This window comes from Sturnus vulgaris, chromosome Z (genome assembly GCF_052056855.1).
Source record: "Sturnus vulgaris isolate bStuVul1 chromosome Z, bStuVul1.hap1, whole genome shotgun sequence".
NCBI lineage: Eukaryota > Metazoa > Chordata > Aves > Passeriformes > Sturnidae > Sturnus > Sturnus vulgaris.
The window spans coordinates 75,216,337-75,233,159 of record NC_142283.1 but is presented as its reverse complement, the minus strand read 5'-3'; the positions used below and the strand labels follow the sequence as shown (position 1 = coordinate 75,233,159).

Below are 16,823 nucleotides of genomic sequence, written 5' to 3'. Positions count from 1 at the left end.
CCACCCCCCACCTGCCCTGATGAGACCCCAACACCTTCCTGTGCCTAAATGGAGGCCTGTGGAAGTGCAGGTATCTGAGCTGGTGAGCTCGGCTGTGTCAGATGAAGATGTGAGCGAGTACCTGTTTAGCTGAGCCAGATTTCTGAGCCAGGTACTATAAACCCAACCACTGGCACAATTGCCATATGCCCTCCTAAGATGCCTGTGTTTGTGTCAGCATCTGAATTTTGTGCCTGGCCCTTATTATGGAAAGTTCCTGCCCAGCTTTTGACAGGTGAAACTTTGCAGCTTGGACCTGTTCCTGATTACCTATCAGCGCTCTTCAAGCAGCCATAAAAGCTTCTCATTAGCTTTGTGGGTGCTGTTCTTTATACACAAAATAGCCATGCTCGCTGTGCCTGGCTTTCTTTGTTTTCTCAGGGTCAGACGGATGAAAGGAAGGATTGCTTTGGTTTCAGATTTGTCTGACTGAGAGCCCTTGAGAGACGAAGCAAGAATAAAATTTTAACTCTCAATGGCGCTGACCCGTGGTCAGGAAGCAGCTATGAATTGGCATTTACAGCACAGGAGAGTGTCACGATGCAAGGATTCTTTCCCTTGCTGTTCCAAGATCAGGGCAATATTCTCCTACTTACTCCAGCAGGCAGTGGAAGCACCTGGAGTCGCTCCTGCAGTCCAAAATCACTGCAGACAGGCAATCACTGAAGTCAGAGGTGTGATCCAGTCTGTGTACTGAAGTAACTAACTTTTGAGTACATTTTAAGTACCTAATGAAGCAGGCTTCCCGGAGTAAATCCTTAATTTCTCCATCTAGGAAATTAGGTTTGCATAATTTAGTTGTTTAAATTTAGGTGGCCAAGAGCTCCCTCTGGAGGTCTCCAACCAGCCCGTTCCTCTGCATGGGCACGGCCAGGCACTGGCTTCAGAAATGCAATTTCAAGATGTACCTATGATTTCAGCACAAGCTAAGTCTTTCCATTCAGGAAATAGGGTCTCCCCCGAATTTTCCTGTTTTTTCTCTGGTACCGGAACTAAGCTAGTGGGCAAGTCCAGCTGGAAAGGAGCAACTGAATTTCTCCCTGAGGTCAGGCAAGGCACATGGTACCCTAAGGCAGATCTGCTCGTCACAGTAAAGCAGTGGCAGCAGCACAGTGCCTTATCTGTATGTGCACACCATCACACACCTCTGCATACCCCCGAGACCAGCCCAGAACTCCTGACTGTAGCAGGATGTGAACCAGCCCACGACTTTTTCAAAGGAGGCAGAGATGGGGGTGCTGACTCCCTAATTCCCTCATGGAGTAGAACTGTGTCTGGGGAAGTTCAGCCTAAACATTGGGAAAAGGTTTCTTCACTGAGTGGGTGTCTGGTCACTGGAACAGGCTCAAAAGAGCACCAAGCCTGTCACAGTTAAAGGAGCATCTAAACAATGCTCCAAGTTGTAGAGACGAGTGTTAGGTACACTACAGTGATCATTATAGGTCCCTTACAACTCGAGATCTTCCATGATTCCATGGCTTTCAGCTCTGTCCTTCCTTCCTCTCTGTGCTGTTACACCAGCATTATCCGTGCCTTGATACCTTGGATTCATAGAGCTTCTAACAAATATAAATTCCCCTTTGCACACACCCCATTTAATCAAAACCTTGCTGGTTTAAGCAGTCTGTTTTATTAAATTACCAACCTATGAAGCCATTAACTCAATTAGAAGCAGCAGTTCTGTAGTCTTGAACAACCAAGGGGTAATATTGCAGTGGTAGACGTTATGCAGGTATGGCACGTTATAATAACAGTGAGAGCTCATATAGCATCTTAAAACTTTACAATTTTGTAGGAATAGTATTTAATTAATCCTCACAATGGGCCCTAAAGGTAAAGATTACTGTCTAACCCCTTTTCCCATGGAGGAAACTTAGTGGGGAAGGAGATGATAGGTAATAGACTTCAAAAAAGTGTAAAAGGCTGTATCTTTCCACAATCTGCATTCACAGTAAGAAGGTTCCCCAAAGTGCTGCTTTCCTTCAGAGCAAATCAACACCAGGTGACCCTTTTCTCCCTTTCTTGTCTCCATATTGTAATGTGTAATGGGTTGAGTTAATTTTTTAAAAAATAGGGGGTTTTGGAAGGATAAAAAAGGGAAGGAGTAGGAGAGTAAAAGTAAATTACTCCAAACTATTACTAAAAGTTAATATTAAAAGTAAATCATACAGAAATAGAGATGATAAATAGGAAAAGGGGCTGGACTTGATTTGAAAGAGAAAGTGCCATATTTAGGATCAGTATATTATTTTAGGAAAATACTGAGAGGAAAAAAAGCTGAAAACAGTGAAAATCAAATAATGTTTCTAATAATTAGTATTGCCAACCATGAAGATGCATCAGTCATAAATTATCTCAGGCAATCCTGTATAATATAAATAAGAGAAAATTTATTTTCATATTTTATTTCATATTTTCTTTGAGTGATATTTTGAACATTAAGGATTTTCTTTTATCTGAAATTAAAATTCTTGTTAAAAAGTTGGTCAGGTCCAGAAGCTGAGGATTTAAGGAAAGCACCATATGTCAAGAGACTGATGGTAAAGCCCCAAAAGCCCCAAAAGCTCTGACAGTGCTTATAAGCACGGCTAGATCAGGGTTACCTTTAAATGCAGGAGGTTTGCATTTTACCCTTATTAAAAGAATTAATGAGTAGTTTATTTAAAGTAGATTTTTTTTAAAAAAAAGCCCTGTGATTGTTCTCAATGGTGATAGCTCCATTTTATCTCCTTTCATATTTACACCATGTAGCACCCAAATCACACTGCAGAGAAAGAAAGTACAACCTGGCCCAAATTTTCAAATATGCTCAGCACCCAGTGGACCAAAATCTTTTAATTATCTGTCTTGTGCATTTGAGAACATCCTGCGTTTGAAACAGAAGGCTCCTTTAGTAGTGTGATTTCTTGCTCGGTTTCCCCCTCTGCCTTTTTTTTTTTTTCACTCTCAGCATCACATTTCGAGAGTATCTCTGCGCTGTGATTTCGGACAGATCCTGCTAGGAAGCTTTGTTCTCCTCCAAGCTGTTTCAGACATGTCTGTGTTGCTTAGGATTGCTCCCCATCCACCCTGGAGCACCAGAGCCCAGGAGCTCAGACACACACACAGCAAAAAGTTAATGGCCAGAAAGTTATAGCTGAACTTCTCTGAACAATGCTCCCTCTTCAGCCACAGCACAAGGAGGGGAAGGAAGGAAGGAGGAGAGTGCTGCTGGATGAAGTTCCCAGTGAGACCCCCCTGCTTTGTCTCTTCCAGCTTAATCCAAGCTGAACATGTGAGCAAGTGAGGGGGTCAAGCTTGCCAGCAAGAGAGGATGGGGGTGACGAGGAAGGCAGTAAGAAACTTTAAATGACTTGGAGCTGTTGGCTGTGATGCCAGAGGTGGCACGCTGCTTCCGGCCACTAACACATGTGGACAGGTGAACCTTTACACCAAATCAATCATCATATTTATTCTAATTGTATCGTAATAGTCCCCCAGGAGCTCAGTTCAAATGAGCTTGACATTATTAAAATTTTAATGCCCAGTTTTCATAGCTGAATGAATATTTAAAGGGTATGTCCCAGGCTTAAGTTATGATGATGAAGAAATTAATGGAATGTCTTGTTTAATGCTTTGGTACATGTTGATGCAAAAAAAAAAAAAAAAAAAAAAAAAAAAAAAAAAAGTGGTTAAAGACTGGAAAGAAAGAAAGAAAGGAAATATTTAGGCATAATTAGGGGAGGAAAGTATCAGTGATGCATTAGTATCAGACACCAGTTTTGCTAGATAGCTCTCAGCAGAGGGAAAATATTTATCATTCAGGAGGGGGGGAAGTCAAGGTGCGGTCAGGGACCAGAAGAGAAGCATCTTCACATGAATGACAGATCAGAATCCAATCTCCGTGAGTCTCTGACCACATCCCTACACAGTGGAATGAGTTTGCTAGCCTTTGTTGCCTGGAACAGAGAGAGAAAATCACCTTTGTTACCCAACCAGGGTGTTTGTTTATTTTAAGTACCCAGATCAACTTTGAAGGATGGCATAATTAATCAGCAAGACTCATCAGTCTGGTAATTATGTTACAGATAATTGTCAAAACATAAGACCAGATGATACCAGTTATACATACACGGGAGTGAGAGGTAGCTCCTTTTGCAGTGGAGGGCCTCACAAAGGCTGAAACTGCTACAGAGAATTGCACTGAGGGTCTGAAATCTGGAATAGTTGTGGGGTTTTGTTTCAGTGTTTGTGTTTGGGGCTTTTTCAAGCCTTCCATCCTTTTCCCAATTCAATAAATATTTGGGAAACTATGGGGTTTTGTTTTTCACCTTTTTGAAGGCTTTACAAAAATTTACAAGGTTCCAGCTTGTGCTTATTCATTTACTGGTAGAAACTGAGGACTAACTTGAACATCTGGATGGGCTTAAAATCACACCTCGTATGCATTTCTTAGCTGTGAAAGAGGGCAGAAGAAAAAGTTATTACTCTAAGTCCCTTCACAGAAGATTTTCTCTAAAAGGGCACTATCAAGATTAAGATAATCTTGTTCTTCCTCTGAGTCTTTCCTTGTTTGTTTTATTTTTTGCAAAATTATTTTTTATTTTCCTTTTGCCAGCTCAGGAGCTGCAGCCCTGATCCAGAGCACAGCTAAAGGGGCTTATCATCAGAGCAAAGTGTTCACACATCTAATTTGAGGTGTGATTTCATACCAGCTTAGACAAGTCAATGGATAAGGTGACATGGCTGCTGGGGACTCTTCTGCTCAAATGGAACTTGTCTCAGGCTGTCCAGAAAAAAAATTAAACTTTATTTATTTGTTAGTAAAACTGAAAGGAGAGCACAACCATAACACATGCATAGGATAGGGATACACCTTGAGGAGGAAGCTCTTGTGCTTCAGAAATGGCAAAGCTTTCTACTTGGAATAGGTTTAGGTATGGGCCTCCTGTGGTTTAGAACTGAGGTAATGGACTGCTCCATGTTATACTGCAGACAGCAGGTGACTTTAACCTTTGGAAAAGGGAAAATTAGGGTAGGAGGAAGAGAGTGAACACACTAACCTTGAAAGCAGGACTAGTGGTGGGGTAAAAGCCTTTTATGGCTCAGGATGGATCTAGCCCAGTACCAGGGAAAAGTCTGCTTGCAATCTTAACCTGGTGAGAGCCTCTTTCAGTTCTTGGGGAGGCTGTGCTTAAAGCCATGCTCTGAAGCTACCTGCACATTTAGATCAGTGAGAGAGCCTGTATTTCATGGTCCTGGCAGTGGGTGAAAGCAGCTAGTTAATTTACACAGCTTACTCAGTTGTTTGTTAAATGGCAGTGCTGTGGAAAGCATTTCTCCATAGGCAAAAGGGCTGGCTGTGGTTCTTATCTTTGTGGCCAGGCACACAAAGCTACAAGCACAGAAGGTCTAATCTTCTTGGATGGACGGTGGCCAAGGTCTTTTTGCACTCAAAGCACTGAAGTCAATGGAGCTTGGCCTTGCCTAAAGTCTGCAGAGTCAAGCCAAGCAACCATTAGTGGCAAAGGCAACGTTTGGGTCTTGCTTCAGAAGAAGGGATAAAGCCCAGAGAGGGAAGAGCACAGCAGGAAAGTTCCAATAGCCAGAGGTCATGGGCCCAGGATAAGGGAGAGACAAGAGCAGATGTTCATCTCCTAGTGAGAGAACAAGGGTAATGTCTACAATGCCTTCAGGGATACAAGTGTCTCTCTGACCTGATTGCTGCCCTGCTCGTGTCTGTGCTGAGGAGTTCCCTGGGCTCTGTGTGACCACGGTGTGCCCCACATGCAGAGAACAGCCCACCTACTCAACAGACAGCAGCACAATAGCACCAAGAGCACCTATGGGACCACTGGGATGTAAGGTCTGAGGGGAGGCTTTCAGCTTGGAGGTGCAGGCAGAGAGAGATCTACAACCAAAAAAACACCTTAGCTGAGCATGCACTGCAAAACTGATCCAGGACCCTCAGCACTTGTTCTCATCACTCATTTAAATGCTGTGTTGCCTCGTGCATGCATTTAGCCACTGGCAGGGTAAGGATCTGTGCTTGTAAGACTGTCTTTGTTGTGTCCATATGGACTGCCTTCGTAGGCTGGGTGGGGGAAATGGAGTGTTCAGCCTGGGGGAAAGGAGGCTCGGGGAGACCTTGTCACTCTCTAAAACTACCTGGAAGGGGGTCATTGCCAGGTGGAGGTTGATCTCTTCTGCCAGATAACAAGTGACAGGACAAGAGGAAATGGTCTAAATTGTGCTAGGGGAGGTTGAAGTTGGATATTAGGAAACATTTCTTCACCTAAAGAGTGGTCAGTCATTGGAACTGCCAAGGAAGTGATGGAGCCATCATCCCTCAAAGTGTTCAAAAACTTGTAGATGGTTTAGTGGTGGACTTGTCAGTGTTGTATTAACAATTGGATTTGGCGATCCTAGAGATCTTCTCCAACATTACCAATTCCATCATTCTGTGACTATGCTGTTGCTCTGCCTTGAAGGAGTTTGGGATCACAGTGTCTAGGCTAAAAGAGAACGAGGTCTCTTTCTACTCAATACATGCTAAGTTGGCTAGTAGAGAAAGTTAGGGATGGAGAAGAATGATTTTTGATAGAAAGTGTATGGGCACATTTTAAAATTAGATCTAAATTATCTTGAAATAAACTCAAGAGGGAAGTTAGAAGAAACTTCTCCCTACTGATATTAGGGAAGAAGGGAGGAAAGGACAGAAAAGACTGACTTAGTTTTATATTAGAATTTGATGTGTTTATGAACAGAATTTCACATAGTAGTTGCTCATTGTATCAGCAGGGGATGAGATTTAATGAGCAGCATGTTCATTCAAGAGGTATACCTCTGCTGTCAGGATACACATAGAAATAGACCCTTTCATGTAGCTTTGCATGATCATAGGGCCAGTCCTAGGACTCTTTACATGCTTGAGTGTACTCACTAAATGTTCAGGGACTTCTCACTCATGTGAAGGATCTAGGGCTATAGACACATTTTCAAAAGTCATCATCCACAAGACACCCTTCTTTTCCAGGAAAGAAAGGTCAAGTTCAGGAGCCAAGTAAGATTCCTAACTGCAATAAACACCCATCTGGGTGATCAGGGCATCATCCTCTGCCCTTAGGCAGCACAGTCTAGTGAGTGAAAATAGACTTATCAAGCACCATTTTTACACTGTGACTGCCTAAAACTTTAAGGGAGTCTCCTGCTGTCACTTTCACATGCAGATTTGTGTAGGAAACAATATTTATAAGATATAAATACTTAAAAAAATAAAAGGCAGTCCTGCCTCTCTCATTTTGGAAAATGAAGCTTTGCTCCAAACATCCTGTGTTTTGTCCTCAAATATGCTGAAGACTGAGTTCTTCCTTTGCCCTACTCCACTTCACTTAAAACCAGAGACACCATAAAGGTTGAACACTGCATGCTCAGCTACCCCAGGAACAAACCAAATGATTTATGTATTGGGAAGGCTCTAGTTGCCTATTAACAAGATAAGCAGTTTCTTCAAACTCAAGCCCAAATTGTTCTGAGAGTAAGAAGTCTAGTATTTGAAGCCACAGGCTTGTGCACATGAGCATGAACTAAACTGGAGCCCCTCTAGGTTCATCTCTGCACAGGAGAGAAGGAGAAAGATGAATCAATAGTTAGACAGATGGGTTATAATGTGTTTTATATGATATATAGAAAATACTCTCAGAGAGCAGGGATGGCTGGTAGCAATCATTCTCAGGGGTAGGCACCAGAGCATTGACTGATTTGGAAAGGTCAGACTCTTCAATATTTTTTGGTTTTTTTTCTTATTTCACACATTGCCATTTCAGGTCTTCTCATCTGTTTGTGTACATATCTATGGCACACATCTCAACAGGTGGGGAAGAGGGGGACAGGGAGGAATTAAGAGTCCTTTACCAAGATGAGTTTGGGATAGTCATTTCAGAAGGAATGCATTACTAGCAAGGTGAACCTATGTGATTTAGTTTGTTTGTTTGGTTTTTTCTAAACAAACTTTCTAAAATAATTCCTCTCCTTGCTCTTTCATTAATACAACATTATATCAATTCGGAGTGCCCACAGTAAATGTGGTTAATATGTAATTACACATCAATCCATGGAAACACAGCATTTACCTCTATTCCCATGGGGACAGGGTTTTGCTCTATGCATTACAATTGAAATAGACAAATACAGGAGTTTACCTGTGTAGCTAACTTGTGATGAAGAAACCTTCCTGATTCTGTAGCATTTGGAGAAATTTTCCTGAGCTGAGCACCTGAGCCCTGACTTTGTTTTTTTTCTCCTTCAGAGAAAGGAGATTGCTCTGGATTCACGCTTATGGCTATCTAGTTTAGATCACTGTAATTCAATTATGTCACTCAGAATCAGGTACAGAGTGATTTACTTGAACTTTGCAATTACACATACACAATTCAATTGTAGGTGATTTCCTTGGCTTTTCCAACTTTGACACTGATATACTTTGCATTTCCTTAGGGCCCTTTATCAGGGCAGATTTTGTTCAATGCTTTAAAAATTATGACCCACTCCTACAAACACATTCCTGCCAATACCTTTGCTCACATAAATAGCTGTATTGAATTCAGAGGAATTACTGTTGTGCACATGGCAGACTCAAAAAAGACTCATGGCAGACTCAGTTGGCAGAAGTGGTAAAATGAAATTCCTCTTAGTGTTTTAGGGAAAGATTTTAAACAAAAACCTGTCCCACCAAAGAAACAGTAAACCTATTTTCTGAAAATTCCAGAGCAGGTATTAAATTATTCCTAGCTCCAATTAACATCTGAGCTATGTCATGAGACCATCAAGAACTACTTAATATTTTTAGAGAAGAAGTTGCTCTGAGATGGGATTTTTTTTCCATGAAACTAACCAGCAACTACAGAGATGCAGGAGTGACCAATTAACATCTTCTAAGACTGCTAGCAGGCATCCTTCATGATTATGTCATAGCTGAGTTTCATCACTATTTATAGGGCTGATGCCTGAACAATACCAAACACAACACAACATCAGTGAGCATGAAGAGTTTATTATTTGCCATTATCCACATAATTCAAGCATAGAAATGACTAGATGTTTGTAAGTTTGTTTGTTTGTTTAAAACCAGAATTTAGATACTTTTTTTTCCCCATCAACCACCTTCATAGTACATGATGGTATCTTTATCTTCATTATGCAGAATAAAAAGTTGAGAAAGAGTCAGACGTAATGATGTGTCCAAAATCACTCAGAAACCCAGCAGAGAGCTTGAAATAGATCTTGCCAGAGGTTAGCACTTCTACTTTTTTACACTCTTTGGAAAATTCCAGAAACATGCACAGCAGAAATTCTTTCATCATGGTTTTTCATACAAACCAAAGCCCCCAGTATGTCCTCAAGGAGTATTCAATTTTTTTAAGACCTCTAAGGATGGTGGAAATATTATTATTATTATTATTATTATTTAGATGATCACCAGGATAATCTTCCACAGTCCTGTAAAACACACAATCTCTATAATTACCTTTTGTCTCCTGAAGTGACATCATCTTTAAGCACAGAAGATTATCTCCAACATACCTCTCTTCTGTTTGGTCATGATCTTCCTAACTACTAGTGGCTTTAATCCATCTTCAGTAATCTCCTCATCTTTTCCCTCTTTCTTCCTGTCTCAGAGCACATTTTAAGCTATTCACGATATCTCCATATTTTTGAGGGGTTCTTTTTTCCATTTCTTCTTTTTTTTTTTTTTTAATCTCTGCATTTGTCCACTCTCAAGTAGAATTTTAGATCTACTTATAAACACAAGGCACATTGATGAGCAATGAAAAAGTGAGTGAGACAAGAAGGAAAAGTGTAGTAGGAACAGGGAGAGGAAGAAAGATGGAGACAGTGAGAAATCAGCTGTCTCTGCTTCCTACTCTTCTTTCCCAGGTGATCCTTCTACCGGCTCTAAATTAATATCAAAGCCAGAGGGAGCAGAAAAAGGTTGGTGGGGGAAAAGAACGACAACCTTAGGAAAAGAAAAATCATGATGCAGAAAAGCGTCTGTCCCCTGTCTAATTCCTGCAGTGGCCTGTAGCTGATGGTGCTGAGAAAAATACAGCAGCAAGCTCTGACATTTCATTTCTGTGGAGAATTGAAAAAGGGCTTGCTATAATTCATCGCTTCTTGTAACTCAAACTCTTTTTGACAGGGGTACCTGCGCTGTCTTTTAACAGTGGCACCACAGTGGCTGTAATTGGACATGAAAAATGATGTTGTGTTTCTGCTTGCTGGGAGAATTGGGGTGGGGGTAGGTGGGGCAGTGGCAATTTGGTGTGAGATGGTGACATCTGGCATAATTTGGATGGGTTGGGTTTTGGCAAAAAAAAAAGGAAGGATAACCCAAAATGAAGGGTATGAAGGGTAGCAAGATCACCTTGCCCAAGGTTTGCAAAGGTGATAGTAAAGGTGATATTCAGCAGAGATGAACATGCCAAGAATCAAAGGAAAATGAGAAGTGTGATGCACATGAAGTTCTAACTCCACCATCCACACAAATATTTATAGCATTTGTGGGAAAAGGACACACCAGCCCTCTTGCTGATATAGGCCTCTTCACAGCTGCAGTGGTGCTTCTTCCCAGCACAGAGGGGCAACCTGAGTCAGGCTTTTCCTGAGGAGCACAGTCCTGAATAAAACTCTGGTGTGCCACTCTCTTGCCACCTCTTTGAAAACTGTGCCCATATATGTAACCAGAGATCCAAATTAAATTATTTGGCTCTTGCCTAAATCTCCGTGCCTCAGTGGTCCTTAGCACCTCTTTGCTACAAAATTGTTGTTGAGCGAAGCACTTCAAAGTAAATTTTTGGCCCAATGGGACTCTGAATCATGAATGAGGATAAACATTGTCCTGATTTATAATGGTTTTATAACTATAGAGCATTCTGGTACCATAAAGTCAGACATCTCCATATTATGGAGAGAATAAAAAATTTTAGTCAGGTCTTAAAGGATGGTAGAGAATTTAAAGAGGAGAAAAATGCTTTTGGGACTAACAAATGGTAAAACAGTTTACTCCTTTCTCAGTGGCACCACAACAGGGATAACATAGAACAAGGAATCATGATCACTTTTCAAATGAGAGCACAAAGAGCATCCATGAGCAGAGGGAAGAAGGACCACTGAGAGGACAAGAGTGTAACACATTCTAGAGGAAAGCCTAACAGAGTACACTCACTCCATCTACCAGTTCAGATGTTGGGTCAGCCTGCCCTGGGTCTTTTCCCATGTAGCCAAATCCCTTTTGAAGCCTTCTAGTGACAGGGTTCAATAACAGTTTACAGCCACATCTGTAATTCCACAGATCTCAGGTGGATTTCCTGATGGTATTTATTAGATTTGCTGTCTGGAAAATATTCTTTCTCCTCTCACTCTCAGGGTCCACCAAGACAGGACAGATAATAAAGATGTCCATATCAGTATTTCCCCAAACACTCTTCAGAGGGCTGCATTTTGGAGTATAAACTTTGGTTTCATTCCACTTAACTTATGGCCATTTCTAGATAAAGAATAAGCAGGAACTTGAATATCTGGATTCCCTTCTCCCCAGGCAGGTATTTCCCCAGACTGAGGAAGCCACATTGTGCTGACATTTTATTTCCCCATTTAGCCCTTTTCTGGTCCCCATGACAGGTCCTTGCTCCCAGACTATCTGTGTAAAAAAAAAAATAAAAAATAAAAAATTCCACAGATGGAGAAAGGAAACTTAATTATTTTCCTCTCAGTGTTTCTCCCTATAATTGGTGTCTTTCATGTCAAGATGATCTCAATTTGTATTATGGGCTCTGTTCAGGCAGCACTTTCTCTTTGGTCTATAAAGAAATTGTCAAGTGTATAAATCATAGTGTACATTAAATTACACCAGCCTTTTACTTATTAATTTCCCCCGTTTTTCCTTCCTCTGTTGGATGTTCATTCCCTCACTCTTTTTTTTATCTTTGTTCGGGATTGACTTCTTTTTCTCACTCCTCAATCTCAGGAAAAAAACCAACAAAAGCAAAAACAAAGCACCAAACCAAACCAAACCAAACCAAAAACAACCAAAGTCCAAACAAATGTTTCATTTTTGTCAAAAGGTCTGATAATGTCCTCTGCCTTGTGCAAACTGACTTTATTCAACTCAAGAAGAAGGATGAAGCCTGTCTAATTTTTCTCAAGGCTGATCCAAAAGTTACTTGAGTTTATTGCAAATTTCCATGGACTTTAGCATGCTTCAGATCAGTTCCTATGCGGGTACTACATTTATGAGATGTTCTTCATCTCAAGGTTGTGTCCTTTTGGACTCCAGACTTTGCCTCTCTGTAGCTGCACACTTCCCTTAAATTCCTGGCTCTGTGACTATTTCCCCTCCTGACTGCTTGGGATGCAGGTTCTGGCTGTCTTGGAGGGAGCACCAGGGACCTCTGACTCCCCTCCTCTGCCCATAGGAGTTGGATTAGCCAAAAGGTCCCCACTAGGAACCCATAATTTGTAATAAGGGTAAGCAAGTACTAAAAGTAATCAGGTCTCAAGTTGGTACGTGGATGGTCAACACCAACCTGCTGCAAACAGAGCATTCAGAGGTTGGGCAGCTGAGGGAAGCAGCTGAGTAATTTGGCTTCATTGTCCTGCACGTGAGAAGCAAGATGAGATTCATCTCAGCTAAGTCTAAATGCAAAGACATGATCAGCAGAGAGGAACAAGCACTGCAAAGGACTATACACTGTTTATGTCTCAAGCACCATGCTTAAGCGTGGCTTAAAGTAACACTTTCTATACATTTGGAGTTCTGTGACATAGAGTGTTCTCCTCACCTGTGTGATGTCAGATCTTTGAACGTGTGTAGCAAGCAGCTGCTCACACGTGGGTGTAAAGGAGCCCTGTGGCAGGATATCTGTCCTGCTGCTGCTGGTTCATGTATCACCTCTGCCCTGCTCATATCTTGTGGTACCTATGGGAGCAACAGGTCTTTGCAGGGACAGAAGCAAGGGCTGGTACAAGGCTTAATTATTACCAGATTCTTTTTTGGTTTTAGGCATAGAGGAGAGCAGAAACTGTTCAGTAGCATCTGTAGCCATTGATCCTTCTCTTCCAGAGTGTGAGTCTAACTGTAGTCAGTTTATGGATAAGTACATTTTCCTCTGGAGACAACAATACAGCAGGCTCTTCATCATCTTAACCTTCTTCATCAGGCTGCTAGGATCTTCAAAGATCTTCATCATTTTAACCTACTTGTCAGCCAGCTTGGTAACTTGTTATTACTAAAAATGTGTGCAGAGCAATTAGAATAAATCTAAGTTATTATGAAGCACTTTCAAAAATAAATAAATAAATAAATAAAGCAAAAGTTAGGGGGGAAAAAAGGGAAAAAAAAAAAAAAGAAATGGTCTTATGGTCTTGCTGCCCAACTGTGATTAGCCACAAATAAGGGATGGATATTATTCCCTGAAGGCTTCCTGTGACATTCATCAGCCGATTTGTGGTCTGACTTTACTGTGAAGACAGATGTTAGGAGATTCCTATTGCCTTCTGACCTCGTGCTCCTTGTGATGCTTGTTTGAACTTGCACTTTCTTTGTTGGTTGACAAATCAAAAAGACATTTTCATTCTGCTCGGATGTGGTCATACATAGAAAGATATTTTGAATAGTCCATCTACATGGTGTTGATTACTTTATGCGACAAGGAGTGTGAGGCAGGGAAGGGCTTTCAGATTAAATTCCTAGCTGGCTCTGATCCAGTCTTCATCTCTGGCTATTGACAGGAGGGGTATTCCTTCATCCCTGTTCTTCAGGCACCCACTTCATCTTAAGCAGTGCCAGTGAAGAGCCTTGTGAGCATCTGCTGCCCCTCTCTCCTGGGAGTAAACAGCTCTGGGGATAGTGATGGTCCCCAATGATTTTGTTGAGTGAGAGAGGGATAATTTGAAAAACAGAAAACCTATTCACAGCACAGTGGCAAGTTTTTAAACTTACTTATATTGTGATATGTGAAAGGAAAAAGATATCTGAAAAAGCATTAGAAGGAACATCTGGTCCTCTATCCCAGAAAATTCTCAGTATCCAACACTTCTGCAGCATGTGGACAAATTAGATCCAAATCCCTCTCCCCAAGTTTGAAATGGAGACTGCTATGTTACACATGACTATCCTACTGAGTTAACAGTAGAAGTGAAATTAGCTTTTCAATTTCCTTTTCATCATGCCAAACTCAAGAAATTTTTGGAATTTAAGTTTCCCTGATCCTGATGTTCTGACAAAGCATTTTTTCTCTCATACACCAGTGCTTCCAGAGGAAACTATTAGAAATTTTAAAAGTTACATTTAAAATTTCATGACCTGTGTAAAATGAGTCAGATCCCTCTCCCAATGTGATTCAACAAAGCCACTGTCAGGTAAGAGGAGTGACACTGATTTATTTGCCTCAGACCAAGCCGCAGCCTGCACTCCATGGTTAGTTCTTTGTTTACTAATTGCTTTCCCCCCCTCCTTGTGGAGTAAATTCTGGTGCTAATTATGATGCGCAGCAAAGAAGCAAAGCAAGCCTCTGTGTATGAATGTCTGAGTCCTCCATTAATTACGTGTCTGTCTTTGTTCTTCCTTACAGATGAACAGACCGATCCAGGTGAAGCCAGCGGACAGCGAAAGCCGAGGAGGTAGTTGACTGCATTGCTTTCAGCCACAGTGCTAAATATAATTGTTGTCTCTGGCTTCTCTCAGGCAATGTGCTGATCAATTAGTAACGTAATCACTGCCAAAGAAATTCCCTCCACAGCAAAGATTCTCTTTATTAAATCTCCTTTACTTCGTCTCACTTTCCTCATATTCAATTATTATTTGATTTTAAAAGGCAGGCAGGTGCCAGCGATTGCCTGAGAAACAAATAACTGCCTCGTTAAGAAGTGAAGCATCAGGCACTGACTTAACAAAGTTTAACAGCAGTGGACAGCAATGGGGGTTTTTTCAGATCTATGTCAGGCTGAGCTGTAGAGGTGTTTAATTTGGTTAGGATAAAGCAGATATTTTATGGTTTCTCTAGCCATGTTGTTTCTGCTTACACTGAAGCAACTCTACTTCTGGAAAAAGCAAATTCTGAGCTGGCAGAGTTTTCTGCACCTGTATCAGCTTATCTGGATAAACCTGTTGTGGAAACTGAAGACTTCTCTCAGACCCAGGGAGTTATTCAGGATTTGCACAGGTGTAGCTGAAATCAAGAGCTGGTATTTTGCTTTTCCATTCCACACAGTGGATTTGGAAGGCTTTGTTAAGTGATTGTTCAATAGATCACCAGTGATGAGGTGTTTCCTGTAAAAGGTTTTTTACCTGAACTGATGTGGTGATACTTCACCACACTTTTCTAATAGGAGCCTGTTTGTCAGATCAAACACACAGATCACTGAGAGAGTGTGAGATGGTCTGTTATGCTGGATAAATTGCCATCCTGCTATTTTTTTCTTGTATCTGTACATTTATATATATACACACGCATATATATAATGACAAGTTCTCTTCTTCTCTATCCCTATCTCTTTGGGGAAAGAATAGAGAGCCTTTTTCTCATCTTTTCAGTAAAAACCTCTAGTGCTTATGTATCAGATAAATGTGGGAGTAGATTTTGTCATTTAGTAATAATGTGGCTCTTAGATGTCTGAAAACTCTTCAATTTCCACCATAAATATAAACTCTTCTTCGTTTGTGAGATGACTATCTTTGTGCTGGTATTAGTGGAAACCTCCAGCAACAACTACTTAAAAGGAGAAAAATGCCTCACAGACAAAAAGTCACCATGTTCTCTCTCTTTTCCTTTGAAAGCTGTGGATTTCAGGGACTTTGGCTGCATCAGTGTGAGGCTGAAACTCTCCAGTGACTCATGTCATTGGAAGACTTTGTACATAGCTTCTAGTTAAAGGGCTGATGTTAGAGGCTGGTGAAACCACAGGTTGAGAGAGGGTCTGCAAGGAAAGGTTGTGGTGCCATATAATTGCAGAACAGGAGAACTGAGTGCTGGGAAAACACCAGAAATCTCAGGGATATTGCACTTTCAGAGCCCCTCCAAAGAAAATTTGGGGGAATTTGGTTAATACTGGGCAGAAAGTATCTGATGGGATCTGTCAAGTTCTGCATTCAAAGGCCAGGGCATATTTCTGACTTGCAACAAAGACATGTCACATCCTACAGCATTGTCCAGTGCTTTTTAATAGAACCAGGTCAATTTCCTCCCCTTTCCCTGCCTGTCTGATGATCTGGCTCTGTGTCTGAGTAGGATTGGGTAAGCCATGGGCAGTTGTCAATGCCAATCTCCTAGGGGAAAACGGGAAGGCTCAGCTGCCTGGGCAAATGAGGGGACATTATGCACATTCCAGTGGAGTTCGTGCCGACAGCGAGAGTGAAGGGAGGGCCTTTTGTCCATTTAATTAGACATACCAAAAAATAATAATTAGGCTGGCCAATTTGCTTAGTGCGCCTACAGGGTATGTAGCTCCCAATCTCTTCTCTCTTTTTTTTTCTTTTTTTTTTTTTTCTTTTTTTTTTTTTAAATGCAAATCAGTAATAGAGAACACATGCCTGGCTTTCTGGGAAGGGTTTTCAAACTCCTTTGCTAAGAGCAGCTGCTTTTGGGGGCAGTGGTTTGAACTGCAAAGGGCTCCAGTGGCAGCTTGATTCCACATTATCACACCCGTGGTCCCCTCCCCATTGTATTTTAGCTAATTATCTCCCCAGCTCGCACAAACCTCATCTTTTCCCATCCAGTCTGCTCCCATATTTCTTCTGTCAGTGGTGA

At 41.4% G+C, this 16,823-nt stretch overlaps 1 protein-coding gene across 27 annotated transcripts in view; it reads left to right on the top strand.

The window, feature by feature from the left end:
- CELF4 (CUGBP Elav-like family member 4) overlaps positions 1-16,823 on the top strand; it is a 710,355-nt gene that overhangs the window by 379,693 nt on the left and 313,839 nt on the right. For all 27 annotated transcript variants that reach the window (XR_015799437.1, XR_015799436.1, XR_015799438.1 and 24 more), the window contains exon 3: positions 14,649-14,697. Coding sequence is in view for 24 of the 27 variants with exons in the window: in XM_088156391.1 (XP_088012517.1) it covers positions 14,649-14,697 (49 nt within the window). In the remaining 3 variants the exon portion in view is untranslated. The remainder of the gene's footprint in view (positions 1-14,648; positions 14,698-16,823) is intronic.